At 37.1% G+C, this 27,171-nt stretch overlaps 2 protein-coding genes across 4 annotated transcripts in view; one reads left to right on the forward strand and one right to left on the reverse strand.

Moving 5' to 3' along the window:
* LOC149784425 (uncharacterized) overlaps positions 1–4,183 on the reverse strand; it is a 44,558-nt gene extending 40,375 nt beyond the window's left edge. Inside the window, exon 1 of the mRNA XM_089932489.1 lies at positions 4,062–4,183. Coding sequence (XP_089788615.1) covers positions 4,062–4,173 — 112 coding nt within the window. The 5' untranslated portion in view covers positions 4,174–4,183. The remainder of the gene's footprint in view (positions 1–4,061) is intronic.
* A 3,455-nt stretch (positions 4,184–7,638) lies between these two features.
* The window catches only part of LOC149784426 (DENN domain-containing protein 3-like), a 432,202-nt gene continuing 412,669 nt past the window's right edge, over positions 7,639–27,171 (forward strand). The window contains exons 1-2 of one of the 3 annotated variants that reach the window (XM_089932491.1): positions 7,639–8,115; positions 13,982–14,152. In XM_089932491.1, coding sequence (XP_089788617.1) covers positions 14,036–14,152 — 117 coding nt within the window. In that variant the 5' untranslated portion in view covers positions 7,639–8,115; positions 13,982–14,035. The remainder of the gene's footprint in view (positions 8,116–13,981; positions 14,153–27,171) is intronic. The other 2 variants (XM_089932490.1, XM_089932493.1) reach the window with 2 other exon arrangements.

Raw genomic sequence — 27,171 nt, forward strand, 5'->3', positions numbered from 1 at the left:
AAATAATTAACAAATCATACCTATGCACAAATATACAGTCACTGGTCACTGGAAATTTGGCTATTGCTTTGTTCTTGCCCAACTTTACTGGGTACTATGCTCACTTTGCGTAAATAGACACATAAACTTTTGCTTGGGTGCTTGTGAGGAAAGTCATGAATCTTTTGAATTTAATGAAAGCCCCCAACATTTGACATGATCCAGCCTTGACTCACATATAGAAAGACATGTGAACAGATAATATGAAGATATTCCACTCTTAATTTTGGGATCATCATAATGTTTGTGACTGAAAACTTTCATTATTATTAGCAAAATGTGTATATTACTATGTCATTGTCTTCATTAAAAAATGCTGCATATGGCCAGTACAGGCCTCACTACCTTATTTTAAAAACTACTGTCAAGATTGTTCAGGACTGACAAAATTCCATTATATTTGCAAACACTAGATGTAGAAAAACAAATAGTGTTCAGTTTCTCCAATTTTTATGCAAAATCCACTTCTACTTGGCACTAAATGGATTATTTATAAGTGTCAGTGGCATATTTTTCATTACATAGGCTCCATGTTGCAGTGCATGGAATACAGAGAAGTCAGCCCATGGAGAACTCACCAAACTTAAATGAAGAAGTCACCCCATGGTCTTTAGTTGTTCCAAGCTGTCTGGAAAAAGAGAGAGAGAGAGAGAGAGAGAGAGAGAGAGATAGCAAATAAGTCAATGTTATCATTAATTTTATCAATTATAAAAGTTAAAATTGTCAGTAAATATTGGTATAGTCAACAATTTGCTTCATAGTCCTATTTTAGCCTAGCCTATGGTATCACCAACTGTGTAAGCTCCTGTGGGTGGAGCTTAAGGTGTAGGTAACATGATAAAATTAAGAGGCAAAAGATTAAATTCCAGTGAAAATAAAGGGGTTCATTTAAAATAAATATTTAAATAAGCAGTTACAATGAAGGATCTGCTTTGGATAGATGGATACAAAATATATGAGAGAAATTAGGAAACTGTAAAATAATCTGATATATGATGTAATAGATGGGGCTGCACTGAATTTCTTATCATATAAACACAGATGACTATATCTAGTTTTTCGTAACATTCAGACAGTACTAAAGAGCACTAGCAGCAGCAGATAGCTATTCTGCGATGGCCAGTAATAATGATCTGACAAATACAGGGCCTAAGTACACACTATGAAAAACGAAGAGGGTGGGATATATCTAAATTTCCGTGTCAGTCAGTCCAAAATGAACCGGGTTGTATATTAATGAAATACTTTAAGGAAATTACGCAGTATATTTCCATCCATCATCACAATATTCTGGACTCAATATAGATAACTAAGTCACGGTATACGAAGAACTTGCCCCATGCAGAACTCGCCCTGGCAGAACTCACCCTAACGTATCTGAAGAAGTCGCCCCAGAGTGGTTGGAGAAGTCGCCCCAAAACTTGTCACCCAGATAACCTTTTTTATAACAGAATTAAATCATCTTTTATGAGATTCACATTTAGATTTTATATATATGCGTTCACAAAAGAGATATTAACTGGTAATCATGAAAAGCAATATCATAGAAATATGTATAAGGACGAAATTAAGTCTTTATATAATCTAATGCATGACGACAGTATAGTGATTAAAAAGGATGATAAGTCAAAACTATTATTATTATGAATCAAGATGATTATGTTAAAAAAGTTGAACGTCAATGATGAAAAATACTACAAACATATTATTGAAGACCCGTCAATAGAAATAAGATTTAAAAAATTCAACATGCTTTAATGAGATCGCTAAAAATAATAATTCCATATAGGAGGAATTTGATACTTTCCCTCTTAACATACGTACACCTCAATTCTACATATTACCCAAAACTCATAAAAATCCTAATCATAATTTACTTTAAATTTTCCAGGATGACCCATTATATCAGGTTGTAATTCATATACTGAAAACCTCTCCAAATTTCTTGATAGTGTTTTAGAACCTTTAATGAAATCACTTCCTTCATACATTAAAGATACAACTACTTTCATTAAAAAGTTGAAGTCTATTCCAGACAGCTATCTGATAATTTCAATCATTAGATGAAACATCACTATATACCAACATTCCGCATGCAGATGGTATTGAAGCGTGTAAATATTTTCTTGATAACAATCCTATTAATAGCACACTATCTAGTGAAGATATTTGTAAAATAATAAAACTTATCTTGGAAAATAATTATTTTCAATTTAATAATACGAAATGCATACAAATAATTGATATGTCAATTGGTATTAATATGGCTCCTTCACACTCTTCTCTTTCATGGGTAAATTAGAAAAGGATTTTCTTCAAAACGAAAAGTTAAATCCATCTCTTTGGTTCAGATTTTTAGATGACATATTTATGATCTGGAAGCATTCAACTAAAGAATTGAACAAATTTATTGATTGCCTAAATCATTTTCACCTGACGATTAAATTTACTTATACCGCATCTAGTACGCATATTTCATTTTTAGATGTAAATGTGATAAAAAATATTGATAACACTATCTCTACAAATATTCATATCAAGGAAACTATTCTTTATGTCATATAAAAACGGTATACCATATAGCCAGTCCAAAAGATACAGATGCATTACTTCAGATGAATGTCGGGGCCCTGAGTGGCCGAGTGGTCTAAAGCGCTCACCGTTATGGATCATTGCCATCTCACCTCTGTGTGTGTTCGAGTCTCAGCCTCGGCTAACGTTGGTACATGAGAAAGCCTTCCAGTAGCTTCTCATGGGTCGGTGGTTCTTCCCGGGGTTTTCCAGGGTTCTTCCTCCACCAATTATACTGGCCGCCATGTATAGCCTATCTTGTGCTGAAAAATGGCGTTAAACCCTACAACAACAACAACAACAATCAGTTGAATGTCAATTACAAAATTCGTTGACTAAATTACAAACATATTTGTAAAATAGAAATTATCCTACACATATAATTCATTCTGCGCTGAACAAAGCCTGTAATCTTACTCAACACGAGGCCTTAAACAGCAGAATGTAAAACAAAGAGAGATGTAATTCCTTTCACAACACAATCTAATCCTTCATGGCTTATGTTATTAGGCTGAAACCCTTTCATATATAAAACTGCAGATATCACACATGCTTACACCCTCTCTAGTTTTACAAATAAAATGTATCTAATGATTTGAAGAGCAGAGCAAAAGAGACATAACACTTATTTTTCGTTAAGTACAGAAGCGGAGTTGATCAAATGGAAAAGTTGATAAATTGCAAATTTTATAGATTTAATAAATTAAGTTGAAGAAAAACAACAATAAATAAAGCCTTGACAACCATGTGGCGACATCTCAGAATTAGTATATATGATCCTTGGGGCGGCTTCTCCAGGCGAAATGGGGCAACTTCTCCTGATGCCTGGGATGAGTTCTCCCAGGGCGAGTTCTCTGCTATTCCTCAGTCACTTGTTTTTGCAGAATGCTGCTTATAAATGTTAATCACCATGAATTATAATCTCAGGTAAAATAAAGTGGTAACCATCATGGTGTGACATCTCTAAATTTGTATTTATGATCTTTGGGGCGACTTCTCTAGTTGCAATGGGGTAACTTCCAGACACCTGACGAGTTCTCCACTATGCCTATTCTATATCCTACATCTACTATTCTGCATCCAAGTTTGTGGGGGAAAGAAAGGTATGGATTTTGTTTTATTGTATGTTATTCTTTCAAACAGTGCTAAATGTTGCTGGATACTTATAACACATTTAAAAGAATGGGACATCACTATTACCATAATTTTGTCAATTTCTTCACACTCAAGTGTACCAATTCCCACCCACGTGTACTGAATTATCCAAAATTGTCCACGTGCTTTAACAATGATGATTCCAAATGCATATATCAGGGAATAAATATAACGATCTTTCAAAGAATCTGGATGCATGAGGATCGTAATAACACCCGTTACTTAAATAGTCGGTACTTAACTCCTACATGACTTTTAATACCCGAACCTTTTACGAAGTTTAGCAAAATTATTACATATTTTTCTCCGGATGTACAAAGACAAAGCTCCAAGTACAATGCTGAAACCAAGGATAACAATGAACCCTTTCCATCGTGTGAATTTACAAACTTTCTCTGTTGCCGCCATTTCTTAAATCGTTCCGATGCTCGGCATTTGATTGGCCTATTTACACATTTATTTATGAAGAGGATGAAATTTGAATAATTCTGTTGAAATGAAATAAACGAAAATTTTTACATTTAAGTAAATATTATTTATCTTAAGGTAAATATTACTTGATCAATTGACATTTTTAATCATTTTCGTATATGGCAAAGAAATCCAATTATTACATTAGTTATTATCAAGTCATACGGGAAGATAAAATAATGGACTCTGGAAGAGTTATCTTTCTTGACAGGTCTTGACATGGTTGTGTCGTCAAATATAGTCTAAGATTGCTCTGTATCAGTGTGAGCACTTGCTAGCGTAGAAATAATGATTTCGAAGTTAGCAGTGAGATCAATAGAAAACAAACAAATTGGAACAGTGATAGGATAAGTACTCAGCGAAAAGAACAAAAAAAACGTTAAAGAAAGAACATACGAGTTTAGTTGTATCAATTTTAAAACAACTGAAAAGCTAACATGATTCCGCATGTACCAATCGACTCTTATTTTATTGCGAGCGTGACTATCCCCCACCCCACCCCGGTCGGTATATAGTGCATTAATAACAGTGAGTTTTTATATTTATTTCTGAATCCAATATGCCCTTTTCATTTAGCTCAGCCCCACCACCTGGGGCTTACACATCAGATACCGTTATACCTTATTGGAGGCGGGGGGGGGGGGGGGGGGGGGGCGGGTAAGGGCAGTGTAACGGTAACAATGGCACCATGCCGGTTATTGGAATTTGACATTAGGTCCAACATTTGTACCTGTATGTCAGTGATAACTGAACATTACTGGCCTGAATGGTGTAATGGGAATATAACATAACGGGCCAGTATAGTGGCTATGTGAATTTAACAGTCGGCCGTAATGGTGGTTATGGGACTCGAACTTAGGATTTGTTCTACCTGTACTTATACAATATTTTTTTTACTGGTGACTAACAGTCTTACTGAAAAACCAAATCTTTTTGATCAACACATAGTCTGACTTAGGCAGATAAGTCAGCCCTTCACTCGTTATGATATTGAGTCTCAACACAGATTTGTGCGGTTTGTTTATCGGACTAAGTCTAATTGACCAACACTATTTCAAACTGACATTTTTTTATTCTCTCCATCAACACCCACACCTACAAACCGATTCGTAAGGATGAGATGCAAAGAAGGGGACGAAGTGATGTGCATTGACACTTAATGACAATCTAATAACCTCATTGCGTATCTAACACCCACCCTTGCTCAACACGACCCCACTTCCGCCAAAATAAAAAGGACAGTTCTTATAGGGGAAATTATGTATGGCAACACTTTTGTGATCTCCCCTGGTGACTGAATGAGATTATAATTAAACTTCAGTACGGTAAATCTGCAATAGATAGGTTTATCTAGTTTGATTATAGTCCGCTTACTATGGATGACTGCCAAATTGTCGTCAAATATTTTCATGCTGACCAAAAAAAGGTAAGCTGGCTAATTTATTTCACCTCGTCACATTATTAACCAACTCGATATTGACACGCATTCGTATGTTTTCCATGGTCTTGCCAACAAAAAAAAAAAAAAAAAAAAAAAAAAAAAACCACGCTGTTCCCGAGTTTTAAAAAAATCATTTTCAAAGTCAGACTTTGCTTCTTTTCATTTTTTTTTTTTGGGGGGGGGGGGTATTAAAATCGATATTGATTTTAAGCCAGTGATGTTGTTTAAACTTAAACACACGTTGAATAAAAAGTCACCCGCATCCTGAAATCCGAGTAATATTTGAGATTTTTGTAATATATCGTGTATCGTTTATTTGTCCATTAGATTGGGCATCAATTCTGGCATGCTCGCTCCGGTACTTAATTGCACTTTCAGCCGCTGACTAGTTGGACTTAGCATATCTGCACACACAATAGTGCTTTCAGGCGCTAATGGATAGTCGGTATGCTCCACGTGAAGTTTGCTGGAATATTCGATAAATTAGGCAACGCAGTCCGGACCCCGACACAACAGCAACGGTAAGAAAAACCGCAAGGCACATGTTCCTGATATGTAAGATTTATCCGGATCATTTTCAACCTTTGCTATCGGTATCAGGAACGACTCAAAATCGGCGTAAATCACCACGGGGACCCGTGAAGTTCTTTCGTGGTGCGTAAACGACTACAAATAATCGTTTTTATTCCGTTTTGGCATATTTGTAAGAATATTTTGTGTACAGTCGAGTAATAAGACATACGTCGTAAGGTACATTTAACTGCTCAACATTCGTGTACCCGTGTAAACACTGTCGACAGTAATATTTTTGTATGCTCTTTTGTTTGGTATGTCTGCTAAATTTAAAATTGTCACGTTTAGTGTAGGAAAAAAGAGGTCGAATTGAAAATTATATGGAAGAAAAGAAAACCAAATCATTGCATTTAGTGTGAATATCAGACTGTTCTGAAATGACATTACAAGGAACTAACAATCGATCTGTACCATTATCACTTTATTTTAATAAATTAACAAAATAATCATAAATATTTCGTGAGAACTTATTGCCAGCTTCTTCTCTCGCACAATTTAATACTACTGCATGAACTGTATATTTCTCAAAATTGGTCAGAATCATTAAGAAAATATTTTTAAAATTCTACATGCAAACTTTAATGTTGTAACATACACATATTACACCATAGAAATGCAGATTTGCTGTAATTAATAAACTAGTGAAAAGAAAACTTCCTCGTTTACTTTTTCATTCAAAGATATTAAAATTAACCAAAACATTCTTATCATAATTTAATTCTGAAGTGGCAATTGTAGTTTGCTAAATTGTGATTCAGATCAGCACACACACACACACACACACACACACACACACACACACTATTTCAAGAGTAAGATTAATTTCAACATGTGTATGACTTGTCATTATGGTATTTCATGCAACAATGATTGGAGTGGGGTGCACAAAAAAAAGGAACAAAAAAGCTTAAGAAGTATTTGAAGCAATTAAAAGGTATATTTATTATTAAAGCTGAATGGTGAAATTTTTTTTAATGCATTACCATATGTAAGAAATATGCAGATTTCAAGTTGACATAAAAATGAGGTCAAAATATTTAAAAAGTGACCAAAGACCATCGTGAAAATGGTGGACGGTGAATGTTGTTTGAATGCATACAGTGAATTTATTTGATCATAAAGATAAGTTCAATTAATTTTGCTATATGTTCTTTACAGTTGTTTCTCAGTACTGGCCTTTCCACGGTGTGACAATCAGTAAAAACCATATGTTAATCTAAAATACCTTCAAAGATGACTTCACGGTGAAGTTCTTGTCAAAGGTTGACCTGCTCTTTTTTGAGATGCTGGACTGTCAACAGAGCAGCATGTAAACAGAACACAGTTTTCACTTCCGGATCATCGGCAAGGCCTTATTACTCACTGTGCACTGTCGCCGAAACACACACGGAGAACCACACCATGAGCTCATATTTTCAAGAATAAACAATTACCTTTACCTCCCTACCAAACATTCATAAATAAAACTCTTATATCACCACCAAAATGAGAGAGGAGAAAATGTTCTACAAATAGACTAGAACTGCATTCATGACCCGATTCCATTTGAGTGGATTTTGGTGTGTCGTAACACCGGAAGTTTTTTTTTTTTATGCCTAATTAAAGTTGGACTTATTAGAACACTTTTGAGTAATACCAAGTTTTATAAGCTTTTGTCACTTTTCGCAATTTTTTTGTAACTTTTCGCAACTTTTCGTAACTTTTCGCATTTAGTCATACCCGATGTAGGCTAATGTGCCCCTTTTACTTCAGGATCGTTGAATCGAGCGTGCGTTTTTTGTCATTGAGAACGCTATATCGAGTTGCAAACCGAAAGTAAGTTAATACCCTAATCACCGTCGATTGCTTGTTCTGACAGTTATTGTGTGAGTGTGATTTGGATTTTTAACACATCTTTAACAAATTTTCAGTCATATCGCTACGATGTCTGCAGCGTGGCAGTTTATAGTGATGTCTAAAATACAGCACTGGACATCATGCCGCAGACATGTATCAGTCAGTACAAGCACAGGGGTTCATTACAAAGAAAATTTGGAGTATCCGTCCATGAATCAAGGGATTGGGGGTTCGTTACAAAGAAAATTTGTAGTATCCGTCCATGAATCAAGGGATTGGGGTTCTAACCTGTAACAATATAACGCAGGTTAGAACCCCAATCCCGTGATTCATGGACGGATACTCCATCTATCTATTTTATAAATACGTTGACGCAGTCACACTTGACTATTAAGCAACGGGTGGTGCGTGGTCAAAGGTAAAGTAAAGATGGAAGTGACAGAACAGTCAGAAGAGTAATGATAGGAAAGGCAGAAATAAGTAAAGGAGTGTCAGTTTCCGTTTTTATCCCTTCATACCCAGACCAATCCAGCTACCGTAGTGGCAATGAGATATAGAATCTCAACCGGCATAGCCCTGAGAATCACTAAGTGTTACTAGTAGCTGACTAGTTCATTAGAATATGATTTTGGAAAGCTCCTGCTAGTGAGATACCAAGTCAGGAGCTTCTGCAATTGTTGATGATAATTTGTTCCAAGTCCCTCTTGTACGTGGGAAGAAGCTGAACTTGAAACAATTTGTTGATGCTGACTTAAATTGGAACTTTTTCCTGTGGTTTGCCCAAGTTTGGCTATATGCCAGGGTCAGGTATTTCTCTGGTATTTCCATTAGGTTGTTTGCAGTCTTGTACATCATGGTCAGCTGGGCCTTGGTTCGCCTGGATTCGAGTGAGTCCCACTGGAGAATTGGTTCAACATTGCACTGACACTGCTAGTGTTACAATATTTATTTGTGGCGAATCTAGCAGCTCTCCTCTGAACCATCGCATCTTATTTATTAGATCTTTTTTATGTGGGTTCCACACAGTCAAGCAATACTCAAGACCTGATCGAATCAGAGTGAAATATGCCGCACTTTTTACTTCTTCATTGTTGATTTGGAGGTTGTGGAGCAGGAAACCAAGGTTACTGTTCCCTTTTTTTCATTATCTTGTCTATGTGGCTTTTCCAAGAGAGGTCTCTAGACAGTTCAATCCCAAGATATTTTGTTGCATGTTCACTGGCTCACTTGTGCCCGTTAAGAGTATATTTGGACAAGATTGGTGATTTTTTCCTGTAAACTCTTAGGATGCTGCATTTTTCTGGGTGGAACGACATACCCCAAGTTCTTTCCCAGAGGGCCAGTTGGTTCAGGTCTTCATGAAGGACCTCACAGTCCTTGGAGACATTTATTTAATGTTAGACTTGACAGTCATCTGCAAAATGTCTTGTGTTGGATTTGACACTTGCATGTATATCATTGATGAACACTAGGAAGAGGATAGGACCCAAAACACTCCCTTGAGGTACCCCACTAACGACTAGAGCTGGGTCTAATGGTGCTCGATCTACTATAACTCTATGTGATCTGTCTGATAGGAAATCTCTGATCCATTTCTGGGTGTTACCCCTGATGCCACAGTGGTCCAACTTATTGAAGAGTCTTTCATGAGGGACACGATTGAAAGCCTTACTGAAGTCAAGGAGGCAAGGTCATACTGCTTCCCTCTGTCTAAGGATTTGGCGAGCTCATCCACTAGGGTAATGAGCTGTGTTTCACAGGTTCAATTGGCATGGAAACCATGCTGGCAGTCTGTTAGAATGTTGTTGCAATCTAGATGTTTCATCATGTTGCTGACTATGATGTGTTCAAGCAGTATTCAGCAGATACATGTAAGAGAGACAGGTCTGTAATTGCTTACCTTGAATCTTTCTCCATTTTTGAAGATAGCTGTAACATATTTTCCAGACATCAGGGACATAACCTGTTGAGAGGCACTTCAGGTAAATATAACTCAAGTATGGTGCACACTCCTCTGCTAGATCTTTCAGGATTCTTGCTAGAATCATGTCTGGTCCTGTAGCTTTCTGTGGGTTAATTTTCCACAACAAGCTCTATACACCTTCTTCGGTAACTTGGATGTCAGGCATTGGTGGGTAATGAACCCCTGTGGTACAATTCACACAGGTCATTTTAGTCCTACAATGTAAGGCATAGCACATATTGTTTCCGAGAGGTGCATATGGCAAAATCAGTGTTAAAGTATGTATACATTTTTGGACGGAATTAACCTAACGGTTAGTCCTACAATGTAAGACATAGCACATATTGGTTTTGTTTTAGTGCCTGACGCCCAAAACATAAATATCAGCTTCAGGGTCTTACATGTAGGACTAACCTAAAGGTGTGATCCAGTACAAACCGGATTGAATGTTGCACGTTGTGATGTTACAATGAATACGAATTTGTGCAACCCTGTTATTTTGTTATAATATTAGAATTGTTTACCTCATTAAATACTCCTGTTAAAATAGACCTGGCATCTTCTTTTCCTGACCCAGTTTAGTACCTCTCCCCCATTGCAAAAGTCTATAATTTTCGTCTGGAATTTTTTGTTGTTGATGACATTAAAGGTACAAAGCATTCAATGCTCAAGTTCAAATAGATTTTGTTTAAACAAGTTTAGTTTTAAATTTTGTAACAGTTAAATTTAATTTGAGTGATGTGCCTACATGATCACATTGACATACATTTTAGGCAGTTATTTAGGTTGTGTTGACATATTACTTTAAGGACACTGATTTTTACAATTATCTCACATAGTGTCAGCACATATTGATACTGTTGCATTGTTTGAAGTATAACGGCATTATACACAGTTTAATTTCCAAACTGTATCACTTTGAAATATTGTTTGCAATAACAACGAAACATTTTGCCTGTTGAGTAGATTAATTAAAAGCGATGGTTAATTATCAACCGAATATGACTGAAATTTCTTTGTCTCATAGTTGTCTCAGACTTTACTTGTGTGGCTGCCACAGCATTTGTCTTGTGTTTATTCAGAAAATAGTTACCTCAGACTGTGGCATCCTTATGTTTTTTTCCCTTTGACTTTTCCTTCCATATAACTTTCATTGTTACTTTCCTTGCAAAAATAATGTAATTCGCTCATTTTATCTATGTGGTAAAGATCACCTCAACTGACAACTACATTTAATGTGGTCATAAAATACATTTTATCATTGAAATATAAACAGTTCCTAAATTAGTGTAATCAGTGTTTCCCTTTACCCTCATTTGTACATTCGAGAGCATCAGATTTTCAATTTCGACCCCCCACTTTTTACAAAAGGGTATGTTTTTTATTCAACCCATCCCCCAGTTTAGACACCAAGAGGATTTTTGACTAGCAAGGGATATACTGGTACTCACTTTGCATCAAGTGCAATATCACATGTAAACAGTTGATCCTCTGTATCGATTGCATTAAAAATGAAATAGTCAATACTTTCATGCATTTCAAAATTTAATTAATTGCCTTGCAGGATTGAAATTAGAGGATACAAGTTAAGTAATCGCAATATAACATGACTATTTCAAACACTGCTATTAACTGTTATAACTGTAATCAGGATAATGTCATATTTAATAATTATGTGTACATTGTATTTAAGTTACTCTTTGACCTTCTCGTGGGTCGGTGGTTCTTCCCGAGGTTTTCCCGGGTTCTTCCTCCACCATTAACACTGGCTGCCATGCATAGCCTATTGTGTGCTGAAAAATGACGTTAAACCCCACAATAACAACAACAACAACTCTTTCACCCCATAGGGAGAGATCCTGAGTCCCAGAAATGCTAAAAAAATATGCGTTTGACTCCTGAATGTTTTTCAGAAGCACTTTATAGATGTTATTGGAACACTTATTAGGACTACTAAATAAATCCTGAGAAAAACTTTGATTGTGTGTCCCAATATGTGTGCAAGACTGAGTCAAAAATTCTTTTGGTATCAGCATTTGAACCTGTCACTAAGGATTTCGTACATACAATCCTGATGAAGAGTGCACCAAAGTCATGTGAACTTGATCCAATTCCAACATCACTGCTGCTTGAGTGCTTAGATCCAGTATTGCCTTCACTAACTGATGTTATTAATACCTCTCTCTCATCCGGGGAATTCCCATCATTTTTCAAAACTGCCATTGTAAAGCCTCTGCTGAAGAAACCAACACTAGACCATAACGATTTAAAGAACTACCACCCAGTTTCTAATCTCCCATTCATATCAAAAATCTTAGAAAAGGTTGTTCTATCCCAGCTTGTATCTCATTTAAATTCAAACAGTCTTTTTACCAATGTACAATCTGCATATCGCCCTTGCCACAGTACTGAAACTACTCTTCTAAAAGTAGTTAATGACATTCTCTCTGCGTTGGATAGCGGAAAGATTACAGTCCTCACCCGCCTTGATTTGTCTGCAGCATTTGACACAATAGACCATGATATATTACTTCACTGTCCCCAGCATGTATTTGGCATTCATGATACAGCCTTACTGTGGTTCAAGTCCTACTTGGTCAACAGGACACAAATTGTATTTGCAAATGGAACAAACTCCAGCCCAGTTGCACAGGGGTCTGTTCTTGGACCTGTTCTCTTCATTCTGTACACTCAGCCGCTCTCAAGTGTCATAGATCATCATCCAGTGTCTCACCAATTGTACGCTGATGACACCCAAATATACAAATCTTGCCACCCAACTGAAGTTCATGCTACCATCCAAGGTGTAGAGAGGTGCATTTCTGATGTGAAATCATGGATGACATGTAACAAGCTGCAGATGAATGACGATAAAACTGAGGCCAGTCTGATCACAAAAACAAAGACTTTCTCATTCACATCCTTTACCTCAAACAATAAATATCAGCAACACCAACATTAAATTCACACAATCAGTATGAAACCTAGGTGTTACTCTGGACAGTACTCTCACATTGCACCAACATGTCAGGAACATATGCAAGGCTGCATATCTTGAGCTGAGATGCATCAGCTCCATTCGCAAATATCTTTCAGTTGATGCCACTAAACAACTTGTGTGTTCATTAGTACTTTCAAGACGGGGCTATTGTAACTCAATTCTGTCTGGTTCATCTCAATATCTGCTCCAGATACTTCAAAAAGTTCAAAACACAGCTGCTTGGATCATACTTAGAGTACCACGATTAGAGCACACCTCCCCGCTGCCCTGTACCCTACATTGGATATGCATTCGATCTAGATTCAAACACAAAATTTGTTCTCTCTGCTTCATTTCACTGTTGGACTCTAGTCCAACATACCTATCCGACCTCAACCATGTGTACACACCAGCAATATACTTACACTCCTCTTCTGACAATCGTATACTCATTATTCCAAGTATGAAAACAAAGTCATGTGGACAGCATTCTTTTGCATACCAGGGCCCAGCAACGTGGAATGAATTGCCCACTGAACTTAGACACAAAGACACAGTGATCACGTTCAAGAGGGCTCTCAAAACTCACTTATTTCGACTGCAAGAACAAACTTAAAGACCTAATAATGTTTCCTACCTTAAATATTCTCAGCATGTTTTTTAATGTTTTCTAATTTCATTGTGTTTGTTTTTGTAATCATATCATTATATGTTTTTTATCTTATAGGTGTTGTCTAATGCTGTAAAGCGCTTAGAGCTTCTAAAGATTAGGTGCTGCACAAAGTCCTCATTATTATTATTATTATTATTATCAGAATTGTTTCAGATAGAATAAAAGACAAATCTTGGTGTCAAAACTGGGGGTCAAATTAAAAATTGAATGTCTCTGATGCACAAATAAAGGTAAAGGGAAACACTTATTTTATAGCAATTGAAACTATAATTATTTTAGGTTGATATGAATACTGATGGCATCTGTTTTGGCTATACCACTGATGGCTGACACATGACCAGGATGGAGGAGGATAATTTACCACAACCACTCCCCCACAGACTTGTAGAGGTGATGTTAGTGGTTGGATTTGATGAAGACACTGGTCTGCCTAAACTTCCTGGAAAAGAGGTGAAATTCTTTACATTTCTCTGCCTGAACTAAGTTTAAGTATTAATATTTTCTTTCCCTCAGATAATTAATACTCTCTTTGCCAGTATTATACACTTTGACATGGCCATTGTAGAGTCTTATGTTACGTGTTTAGGCTTGAATAAACAGTAACAAAAGAAAGAGTTAAAACAATAAGCTTTTAAAAATTTAACAAATAATTTATTTCCCTGAAAAAAATACTGTAAAAATGATAAAAACATCATAAACTTATGGTTTTAAGAATCAAATCCAAAAATAATCCAAGAATAATCCACAAATTAAATTTTAGAAGTCCAAATAATGAAATGTTCTGTTGAATTCAAAGTCGAGTCTCGACGAAGAATCCAAGATGGAAGGTAATGACATATACTGTAGCTATTATTGTGCTGTTGTGTCTACGGTTCTGTGTTAGTCACAAACAATAATCTGGTGCTTGAATTCCCCCCCCCCCCAATTTAATGAAACGTCTTTGTCCAAGGATTCTATATTAGCACTCATATATTTCCAGGAAAAAGAATTGATCCTTTTGAATCCAAATAATTCAAATAAACATTAAAATGTAATTCCCAAACTTGTCACAAACAGATGAGCACCTTGACATCGAGTGTTTTAAGCCCAAGCTGAGAAATATCTCTATAAACAAAGATTAGAGCGTAACTTGAAACGCAAAATGGATTCTCAGATGAGGGTAAACTTTCCAAAACCTTCGAGAAGTATTTACGTCTAAAAGTACATAGTCCCAGTATAAATTTTAGAAAAACCAATCATTTTACTCTAAGAATAAGATATTTAAAAAATGTTGTTTACTTGTCTCAGTGATTCTGAATTAAGGGCGGGAACTAGGTCAGCTTTAGGTGTTTATAACTGAAGAGTCAAGGTCAAACTATTTTCTGAAAAATATAAAATTCCTAGTAAACAAAATTACATTACATTGACATGTAAAGAAAATAAAAAAAATGTAAAACATACAAACAATTAAATTAAATCAAATATAAATTGTATCCAATCTAACTAACAAGAGTCCAACTACAATTAATACTCTTTTTGCTAGTATTGTACACTTTGACATGGTCATTGACTGTTTGTAGAGTCAGACTCTAGTTAATACAGTCGAACCCACTTATCTCGACCTCGGTTAACTCGCCAACCCTATTAAGTCCACATTTTTGAAGTGGAACCGCCAAATTCTCTCTTTGTCTTAGCATTTTCTCAGCGGTTATGTCGATTCTTTTATGTCGCCGAACCCTAATATCTCGAGCACAAAAGAAGGCCAAATTTGCCACTTAACGTCGGTTATCTCGATCCCCATGACCAATCGCTTTGTTTGTATCGACAACCCCATCTTAGCAGTGCATTGTTACATCATAATCTGCTTATGCTGACATCTGGGCCGAGTACTATATGCTGTGACAGTCAATCATGCTACCGTACTATACCTACGACTGGCCGACTTCTGAAGACACGAATAGAACAGATAAAAGTTATGGTTACAGAGACTTAAACTCCGCAAGAAGAAATAGCAAACAACAAATAAACAAGTTTTGCATAATTAAAAATAATTATTTATTTCTCAAAATACAGGAGTGAAAGAATCCCTATATTGGGTGTTAACTTATGCTACAGTAATATATACGGTCCAATATTGCCAGGTGTTGACTCGTGTAAGTTTCTTTCGTGGGAATGGAGATCCTATTTTGCAAGAACACGGTCTTTTTATAGTAACCGCGTGTATGATACTTTTCAGAGCTGTGTCAGAGTGAAATGACTTGCGAATTTAATTTTGACACTGGTTAGCTTTTTGTAAAAATGAACTACACCCCGCACGTTTTTTGTGATTTTGTGAGCGATCTTTGTGTTTGCAATGTTGGAGAATATAATAAAGGTTTCTATCGAGAATCGACGGTGGTTTGTATTGTATACTGGTAAATCTCTGCTTTTAGTTGGTGCACATATGCCTTTTGTTGTTAGCAAACATGTATGTACATTTTTATAGCATGCTGATCGCTTCATCAAACAAATCGCGGCAACGCTGTTGTGTAAAAAAACCCTCCAAAAACACATGCATGTACATTCTCATTTATTAACGCACATCATGTACATAAAGAAATTTCAAGCACATGTTTAATATATTACCGCCATATTGGTTTTCGTTTATCTCGATCATCGGTTATCTCGACGCTTTTTGGCAAACCCCTAGGCCGGCGACATAACCGGGTTCAACTGTACTCACTTTGCCAGTATTATACACTTTGACATGGTCATTATAGAGTCAGAGTACAATTATTACTCACTTAGCCAGTATTATACACTTTGACATTGACTCATTAGGGGTGAAATGATTCATCGATATATTGATGCATTTATATTTTTGCTGGAATGATACACATCGATACAAGAGAAGGAGAATCGATACAACATCATACTTACCATATAAGAGTGTTTTAGTCTTCAGCAGTTATGAATAATTGTCCTTAGTTTGCCACCTTATTTGTAAAATATAGAATTCATCAGAAACAGCATTTGCAGTCCCATGTGCTCATTTTTTATTAGTTAAAATGGAAAAGACTATTGAGAATACATACTCACTTGCTGTCTGCAAATTCAAACAAAGTTACATGGTTCATAATCTGCCCTGATCCCCAATTCCATGCTAATTATCTTAACCCAAGCAGCGTGTTCAGCTTAAAGGATACATTCCAAATGTGTTCCAGTTGCATAATGAATATAATGAAGTACTTTACTCATCATTTAATAACCAAATTTTATGCAATGTTTCTACATTGAATTTATCTTGTCTACTTTGGCTGATTTTGAAAGCTGCACTACCAGTGTGTCAGTGTGAAATATGTTATATTCAGATTTTAAAACTTGGAAACAATAAGTTCTCAATAATTTATGAACATACTTTAATAGAATTTAAAAGAAAAATCATAGCCTAAAGGGTTTTCACTTACATACAGATTATGGCAATCTTTCATCAAATATAAATTTTTTAAAACATTTTCTTCCTAAAAATCACAGAACAGAATTGGAGCAAATTTAACGCAAAACCTCCAAGCATTAAGAGCTTTCATTTCCATACACATGATGCCATTCTGCATTAAATATATCCACAAAAACTTTGAAATGATTCTTTTTGAATAAACTTTTTTGTTCAAACTGTTGAAAAGGTTAAAGAACCAAGAATTAACTGTAATCATTTGCAACTCAGAATGTTTTGTTCTTAAAAAGAATCTAATAATATCAAGTTTAAAATTAATTAAATTAGTCCTGAATTTACTTTTTAAGTAATTTCAGAAGTGAATAATTGTAGATAATTGTAAAGCCACAGGACTTTATATGACTTTACCTTGACTCCTAAAGGACTTGTATGGTTTGACCTTGACTACTAAAGGACTTGATATGATTTGAACTTTACTACTAAAGAACTTGATACGATTTGAACTTTACTACTAAAGGAATTGATATGATTTGACCTTTACAACTAAAGGATTTGATATGATTTGACCTTTGCTATTAAAGGACTTGATATGATTTGACCTTTACAGCTAAAGGACTTGATATGATTTGACCTTTACTACTAAAGGACTTGATATGATTTGACCATGTCGAACAGTTAGCTGCACTTGCTGATGCAGGTAGTTTATCTTCTATTTGCAGTCTAGGTAATGTGTTCATAATTCCAGCCTTGAAACAATGAAGGTAACTCTGTTACATAATGCTGGAACAAAAGATGAAATGAAAAACTACAGACCCATCTTGATTTTTCTTGTCTTTCCAGATTACTTGGAAAATATGTACATGACTCTTTTCTGAACTGTTTGAACTCAAATATAATCTTATTCTTGCAAATATGGCTTTGACGGAGTTGCTTAAGTGAAATTATTCTTGCATCAACAATTGATACATGGGTAAATCATTAGGTAAAGGAGAAATGTCTGGCACTATTATGGTCAATTTTAATAGAGCTTTTGATCGTCTAGATGCTGAAATTTGTATTATTTCTTATTTAACTAAAAGGGTGATAAACATAGCTTTAAATGGATACCTTCCTAAAAGTAAAAATCTTAATTGTGAAGTATCACATGGCTCAATCCTCATACCTCTGTTGTTCATTATATTTAATAATGACTTAATGCTGAAGAAATATGTTTGGTTTCTCCCACTAAGTACACTACACTGATTTATGTAGAACCAAAACTGAACTGGAAAATAACTTACAAGAAACTCTCCAGACATGAAGTATGGTGCATATATCACCTTGTTGTTGTGGGGTTTAATGCCATATTTCAGCACAAGATAGGCTATACATGGCAGCCAGTAATAATGGTGGAGGAAGAACCCGGGAAAAGCCTGGGAAGAACCACCAACCCATGAGAAGCTACTGGCAAGCTTTCTCACATACCCACGTTAGCCGAATCTTAGACTCAAACCCACACAGACAGAGGTGAGATGGCAGTGATCCGTAACGGAGAGCGCTTTAGACCACTTGGGGCCCCCTATATCACCTTGTGATAAAATTGTATTTTTGGATAACAATTCACAGTCACATTCTTTTCCGTATATGGTCAGGGTAATACCAAGAAACCTTTTAGACTTCCAAAGAGGGCATGTCTTTTAATTCTAAACTTAGAAAATTGGTATGATGCAGTTGATTATAAGAAAATTTTACCAGTATCTAAAAGAGTATTCCTTTAAAAATGTTTTAAGTGTTCAGATAATCCAGATTATATTGACAACTTTTGGGTTCTGCACTATATTGAATTAGTATAAGAAAGTGTATTACGGGGGTTCTGGACCACCTTTATCAGTATGTGGGGGTTGCCTCCTGATGTGATGTTTTTGGTGTGTGTGTGTAATACATAGTTTTTTATTATTAGGCTTGGTAGTGTCTGTGTGCAAGTGTGTGAATGCCATTGGTGGAGTAATATTTATCATCAGAGGAGCATAGTCCATTTTTATTGATGAGCATTGTAGATATTTTGTGCTGTTGTGATTGGCAAGTTTGTATACTTCTTTGGCTTTTTTCATGATGGTGCCATTGTTGAGGGTGATGCAGCACATTCTGCAATTTATACTTGTTTTTATTGGAGAGGTTGGGTACCAGTTTTTTTACCTTGGTGTCTCTAATTTTGAACTGGCTCTTCTGCAGTAGTTGTTGAGACAGCATCAAATTGGTCACAAATTTCTTCGGCACAGAATGGATAACCATTATGGATGTTGTTGAGATGTTGTGGATATCTAAGGTCGGCTTCATTGAAATAGCCACAGTTGTCATTGTATCCCTCTTGTCTTTCTTCGAGGAACTGTTCACCAGTGATCTACTGAAAATCTCCTAAGGGAAGCGGTTCTTACATTGCCATGCACAGAGGTTGTTGGCATCAAGTTGGTTTTTAGTTTTTCATGTATTTGTTGATGGTGACGGTGAATTTCTTGCTGAGGATGGAGATTCTGCCTCATGCCATCTGTTCAGTGAACATAAACATGTCTTGATCGGTGAAGAGCTCTAAGGTCACTCTGGATCGTTTGAAGAGGGTGTCCCAGGAGAGTCATGGTCAGGAGAAATGCCATAGTGGATCAAGTTGGTAATGGTCTCTGCATGTGTGTCTGAAATTGCTAAACATTATTCACGAGCAGGAGCACATCTGTTTTGATGTCATGATAATTGCTGAGAGTCTTACAATCAAACTCATTCCTTATCTTGTTTGGTATTCATCATCGGTGATTCCTGACAGGTGCTGATAGAAAAAAAGGCATCTTATGGTGGCAACAAAATTTTGTCAAATTGTGACCCTGCATCGATGTATTCGCAGGGATAAATTCTTTTTATTTGAGTAGATCTGCATTGGCTCCAAATTCTTTTTGCAGTTGTGTGAACTTAGGACAGTTTCGAGCGAGTTCTTCCAGAGATGCCAGCATGAACTGAGCATTATCAATGAATTGGAAAGGTCCAGTTGAGAATGACATGTACTTTTCAAAATTGTTGGGGATGCATTTGATTTGGGTCTCAGTGAGAAGTTGTTTGATGTGCGGATGATTGAGTGCTGCGATGATTAAATATCCATCATACCCTTGTAGATTATGAGTGATCACTGGTAGGAATTCTGGATCTTTGAAACATAGATTGCAGTTATCGTGAGCAGCTCCTTGATAGCATCTGGTCACATGGCAATGATCTCTGACTTTTTTATCATGTGGCTTGAAGTACTCTTCACAGATGTAGCACTGCTTTGCTGATTTATGTTGTCACAGTTGTTGTGGAGTTAGTGGGATCATTGTCCTTGGAATATTTTTTGGATGTCATTAATGCGTTTCCATTGAGCCACAAGCTGCTCAAAGAACCATGGGACACATTCCTTGACACGATGCGGACAAAACCGTGAAGACAAATTTTTGTTACTGGAACAGCTTGTTTTGTAGCCCATCACGCACAGGACATGCTTTTGTTCTACTTGGGTAAAAGAATGGCCTGGATCAGATGAAGGTCCTTGTACTTTTTCAAGGATTGTTTCTGTGTCAAAGTTGATATGCAACATCTATGGGTATTTTCTGATGAGTGGTTTTTGTACTGAAGCTTTAAATTGTGTGGCATCTAAATGGTTTGTAGTTCTTGACAGTATCCCAACAACACATGGTCGTGTAGTTTTTGTGGTTCAGGAAAGCATCGTGTACTGAGATCAGTATAACCGACTGAAGTCTTTGATGTACATGAAATGGTTTTGGAAATAAGCCACTTTATTTCTTATCACCATTGCAATAGCTTTATGGAACGATTCTAGATTGTGCAGGATCACGTTGGTGACTAGGACCTCATCATTGCCAGCAGTATAGCTGTTGCATCCAGGCATTTTCTATACATAATCTATGACATACTTTTTATCATGGACTTTTTAAAATCGACTCAGCAACATTAGCCCAGATTGGTTTCCTGAGGTCATCGACGGTTCTCATCTCGTGAATCAGCAATGCCATGTCAAAGAGAGCCCCATGCAAATACAATCATATCTTATTCGCTTGATGCATTTCATCATCATTTGGAAGGCCACTACAGCTCCAGACAAAACTCATCATCATTGGATTAGCCATCATGCCTGTAGAGATCACCCCGGTGGCAGTCATGGGGAGTGGTGTCACTGAGATGAACCTCACTGTGCATTTGTATCGTTGATATGCATGCTTGTACATGTTGACTCTTCAGAGGTGATAGCAATAATACGATTCTAACTTGTGAGACACTGTTCCACTGACAAACTGTCGTTGATGTGGTTGAAATTGATGATGGGCTTCATTCTGCATCTACCAAACTCAGCAGAAGCAGTTTAAGCTGTGACAAGTGCTTGCTTAAAAACTTCACATGTACAGTAATTTTATCCTTGTTAACTGTAAGGTCACTCACTGTTTCTCCAACATCCCAAAGTGGATACGTGTTTAACCCTTTTTGGAGCATCAACAAAGTTTCTTTGTGGAAGAACACTTCCTTTCTTAAAAACATTACTCGGTGTTTGTTCAATTTTATCTGGTGTGAAATTTTCTAGATAAGTGTATGATGCTGCAGTGATATCTGGAACGATTTTTTCTGTGCATGTTATACATGATCGTGTTAAAAAGTACTTCCAAGGAACAACTGCATTGTCATCAGGAGCATTTCCAGATCAATCATTGAGTGCTAGTGCTATCACATCTGTGATGACCTCCACGTCCTCATACTCAAAGCTGACCTATTGGAAAAATTTATGTTTGTTGATGGTACCGAGCAGTGTGCAATTGCCACAAAATTGTTTTTGTGAGATGACCTTGTCCATGCACTCATGAGCTTTTCAGTGCACAACATCTTCTTTCTTTTGACCAAATCATCATCGTTTAATACAGTGCTGTCCAACCTTATTGACACCATGGGCCACTAAAAAATGTTTTTCTTGAAGCCGAGGGCTGCAGCAGAAAACTGAAAAGCAACGACCTTATAGCTGTTCGAGCTCTGGCGGGCCATTTAAAATCAGACCGCGGGTTGGACAGCACTGGTTTAATATATCTGGTTGTCATTAAGATATCAGTGATACTTGGATGCAGTTCCTGAATAATCATGTGAACAATTTCTTCAATGCTTTTTGCCAGCTGTGCCGCTTTTCTATCATTTCAAAATTTAAAGACAGCAAAATACTTGTCTCTGAGTTGTTGTTGTGGCACATATTCAACTGAAATATCAGATAGTTTTATCTCATTGTTTTTCCACTGTTCATATGCATTTTCTGCTGATAACTTAGACAAATTTCTCACCTTATTGATATCTGAGTAAACCCCCATGGTCTGCTTGAGCACATGATTGTCATTTCTAGCATACAATGCATCCTGCCAAGCAATAACTGGTAAAGTTTGATAGCAAAATCTAAATAATGCTAAAATAATTGGCTTATATTAGGTCACAATAATCTATACTAGATCAGCTCATTCAGTGTAAAAATTTGGAAATAACGTAACCCAGGATTAGAAGGTGCTGCCATGAGTGCAGTAAGCTTAAATGTGGAATACTTCATAGTCATGCTTGATGCGGCAATATAAAATTACATTGTTGTGATTCCGATTGATGCTGTACTGTTGTAATGCACATCATGCATTGCTGTTAGGTTTGATGCCATTGAGTCTCCACATGAGGATGAGCTGCGCCCATGCAATTGAAATTTCCAGATGGCTACTGCAGCAGGTAACTGCACCTGAAGCCAGAAATTGGATGTAATTCCAGCTGTGGCCCACTCATTTCCAGCATCAGATTCTGCCAGGTGATTGGCAAAAACATAAGACTGGTAAGAGCTTGAGAATTCTGATGAGGTTGATAAGGAAATTCCACATTTGTTTCCACTATTTCCTGTGAGTGTTTTAATGTATCCTGAGCCTTTTCTGACATGGGGCATGTCCATGGACATTTTGGTGGCTACTTTGTTGTTTGCTGTGGGTGGATAATCTGTCGCTACCAACTTGGCTCAGACTGCAGTGGTGAGAGTTCCTGAGAGTGTTCATCCCATGCTTGATAACTTTGTGCCACCAAATGAATTTACCGGTAACTAAGAATATGAGATCGCTTTGGTGTTATCGGTGATCATCCATGTGGTAGGAAGTCAGTATTATTTTTGTCCTTCCATCAATGTTATTCTCTACAGGCTAATTTTGACATTGTTGATGTCCACCAGCCACTGATAAATTGAACTGCTTATGCAAAGTCCTTCCACCATTTGAATCATAATTGGCGTGTAAGTTCCTTTAGCTTCACTATCCATCCACATAGAATGGTTCATAGGTCCAAAATTGTAAACCATCATCAGTATTGTGTTCAGCCCAGTACTCACTCTAACTCATCTCGAATTCTGTGACATTGTTCGAGAGGGAAGTGATGACACGGAAAGATCTCTATTAACTTGACCAGTCACGGAAAAATTTCTAGATATCACACCACCCTTCTTATCATATTTGTTATCCAGTGCCATTCAAGATCTGTTGATGAGATGGACTGAGAAGATACAAGAGCCTGTCCTGTTGGAGCTGGTAAACCATTCAGATATTTTCCTGCCATATAAATATTTCCTGTCATTTGTCCACCGGTCAATGAAAATTTAGTCTTTGGCAGTCTTTTGGCATGCGACCATCATGCAGCATTGGCATCTGTAGGTTGGAACCTTACATCATCGAGATTTTTTATGCTGTGACTGTTCATGTTGAGATTACCCTGAATGGAATCCCCTGCATGGTTGACCTTTTTGCCCAGCTCATCCTGACTTGCAGAGGAGCTGCTGCGTGACCTGATAAGCGTTCTAAATGAAGTGTAGAACATGGTTTGCAGATAAGATCGACTCACGTGAATGATTCATGGAGTGAATTATAAATAAAAGATGATTATCTATAATTTTGACATGAAGGCGAAAATGAAGGCGCACCAACATAATTTTTGATGCTGGATAGCCATTACATAATTGTGGGTCCGACTGGTTGTGGCAGAATGAATCTGCTCTTGAACATGCTCCTGACACGCATAAGATTGTGTTCGACAATATTAAGATATACAGAGAGAACAAGAACTGCAACTGCGAGTATTTTTTGTTGTCAAGAAACAAGCGCTGCAACAGCATTTATCTCACTCATTTGTACTATGATGTTTCTAAATACATCCAACGTAACTTGGGATGCTTTGTACTATTTTCAGTACTTGACAACCGAGACACTGATGCGACTATGAGAGACCATTGCAGTGGCATCACTGTGAAAGAACTCAAAGACTGCTATGCCATGGCGACATCAAGTTTAAAACATGACTTTGTGATGTTTCATCACAATGCGGAAACTGTACCTGAACTATAGCAAAAAGGCTTTGACGAATTTTACCTACCTGATTAGTATAACGGCAACACAGCTGCTGACATGTCATTTGAAATGACCATGAATCATCATTAGCATGAGGATGTCCTCAAGAAGTTTATTGAGCAGCGGGCGGCAAGACAGGACAGCAGTCCTTTCAGTGTGGTGTATGATGTCAAGCAAGATCAGTTACTTCACATGCTGAAATTGACTCAACAACAACAGCAGCAACTGCCACCACCTCTCGAAAGCGACAACACTGAGATGATGAGATGAGCAGAAGCTGGCATGAACAGAAAGGAGAAGCTAGGAAGGCTGAACTGAAAAAATGAAATGGTAGGAAAAAGAAACATCAGCAACTCTCTGGCAGATGCAAGAAGAAGCTAGTCTAGAATCCAGAAAAGAGGAAGAAAGGATTCAGTTGGAAAAAGAAAAGTTTCAGAGGGAGTTTTCAGAAGATGAAATAGCCAAAAAACAGGCTAGGATCAGTTGTGCTATCAGTGATCTGATGTTTAGAGTCTGTTATCAGAATCATTCTACTTTAAGTAAAGAACCACTAGAACATTTTGTGAGAGACTCACTTCCAGAAGTCAAGGATCACATGTTGCTAGGATCATCTGCCGAGGATAATTACTATAAAGTGGTAGCTGTACGTGGATTGATAAGTCATATCAACCAAATACATGGACCCCGGATGTAGCAAAACAAGGATGGAAACCTAATCCAGCTGCTTGAAGAGTCAAAATAGTACAATAAGGTGGTTGGAGAGGAACTCAAAGTCAGGGAAAAGTCTATTGTTCAGGAGTCAGACCCATGTTTCTCATCATGGATCCAGCTTTTACAGCAGTAAAAACATCAGCAGGTTTAGAGTCTGCTTGCCTGAAAGAGTTGATGGATCCAGAAGAAGCAACTGATTCAGACTTTCAGTCCTCCTTAGAAAAGTGGGAGAAACCATAAAGAAGAAACTTGCCAAAGAAACTGAAAAAATCAACTGTCCTTATGTGCTGGCAGAAAAACGTCATCAATAGAAGTTGAAAAAGAAACAAGATGTGGAGGATAAGACTGGACAAGGCATCCACTACTACCACAATCCATCTGAGATGGTCTCATGGTTAAAGTTGCTTATTGTGATCAAACAAGCACAAATTTTGGAGTGGAAATCAATAACGAGATAGTAGAGATCTTTATTCATCTTATGGATAATAAGCTGGTGTTGCCACATCAATACAAGTTTCAGTACAAATACTTGATTTATTGGCTCTTGATGATACCACACTGCTGTTCTATTCATGTTTGGTTACTTCCACAGTGAGGTATATTATTCCCCTGTTGGAATTCGACCAATAGTCACTCTGATCTCCACAAAAATATGGAACAGTTTCTTTAATGTGACATTGAACAACAGTCTGTTTTTGTACTGGGCTTTAGCTCAGTGACAAACAATCACGATCTTGCCTGGTACAAAATCACTGACATTGTCACTGAAATTTCCAGGATGATTACCGATAACAGACACACCTCTGTGAGTATCAAAATAAAGCCCAATTACTCTGTGCTGGGTACCAGAATCACACTATTGGGAGGTTATAGTGTAGGATTTGACATTCCTAATATGATCGGATCCATTCTGTGATTATCACAGGTACTGTCTTGGATGGAATTGGAGTACATGAAAGAGATCTTATCAATATCACTGACGTCAACATTCTCCTCATCAAGTGCTTGATCACTCAGGGATTGTTATTCTCGGTTGGTTCAGCCTCCAACATGATTTATGCCATAGCAATTAGTGTCCCACCGGGATAGCTCATGAAAATTTGTCCTAATCCCTTCATTTAGTATCTCATCATGAACATGTAAGTGATCTCGGAAATCACCATGTGGCTCATTGATCACTCTGGAAATGCTGTTGATAATAACCAGGAAAGAATCAACCAATAATCTACATACACATTGCAAGACGTAAAGTCTGATAGTCGACTGCAAAGAAATGTTCACCTGAGCAGGTGGATTTTTATTCACTCAGTTTTCCTCCAAGTGAACAGCTCTTCCAGGGATTGCCACCAAAGCAGCTGGAACCACCAGAGTAGCCTCTGCTACTGGAATGACCATAGCACAAAAAGTAGCCAGCAAAATCATGCCACCATTACTGGCCACTCCAACAGCAATGACTCTGTTGCCAGCAGTACAGGAAAAGCCAGCACAGCTGTCAGATCTTTCCAAACAGGCCAAGCAGACTCTTAAGAAAATGGCAACAGTCCTCAGAGCACGATCAGAAAGAATTTCACAGAAACTGAAGAAAGGTCAGTGTACCACCCTCTCTTGGTGCCATCATGTCTGATTATGGATTAAAAAGATTATGGTAAAAACAAAATAGAATGCCTTTTAATAATCATGTTGTTATTTTATAACACACTTATAACATAGCATAACATAGTCATGTATTTGAGGTTTACTCCAGATTACCTTCATCAGTGACTTGATGGTTGAGTACGAGTACGTCAAATACCAGGACATGAACATCACCAACTTCGAGCACCCATCAAAAAATTGAGATGCGCAATGAAGATGTGTACTTTCTTCCCCATAAGGACTTTTTGGAAGACAGCATGAAAATGTAACCTTTGGGCAGCAGAGCAGACTGTGTGGCAGATGAA

This window comes from Sinohyriopsis cumingii, chromosome 14 (assembly GCF_028554795.1).
Source record: "Sinohyriopsis cumingii isolate HCF-2022 chromosome 14, ASM2855479v2, whole genome shotgun sequence".
Lineage (NCBI taxonomy): Eukaryota > Metazoa > Mollusca > Bivalvia > Unionida > Unionidae > Sinohyriopsis > Sinohyriopsis cumingii.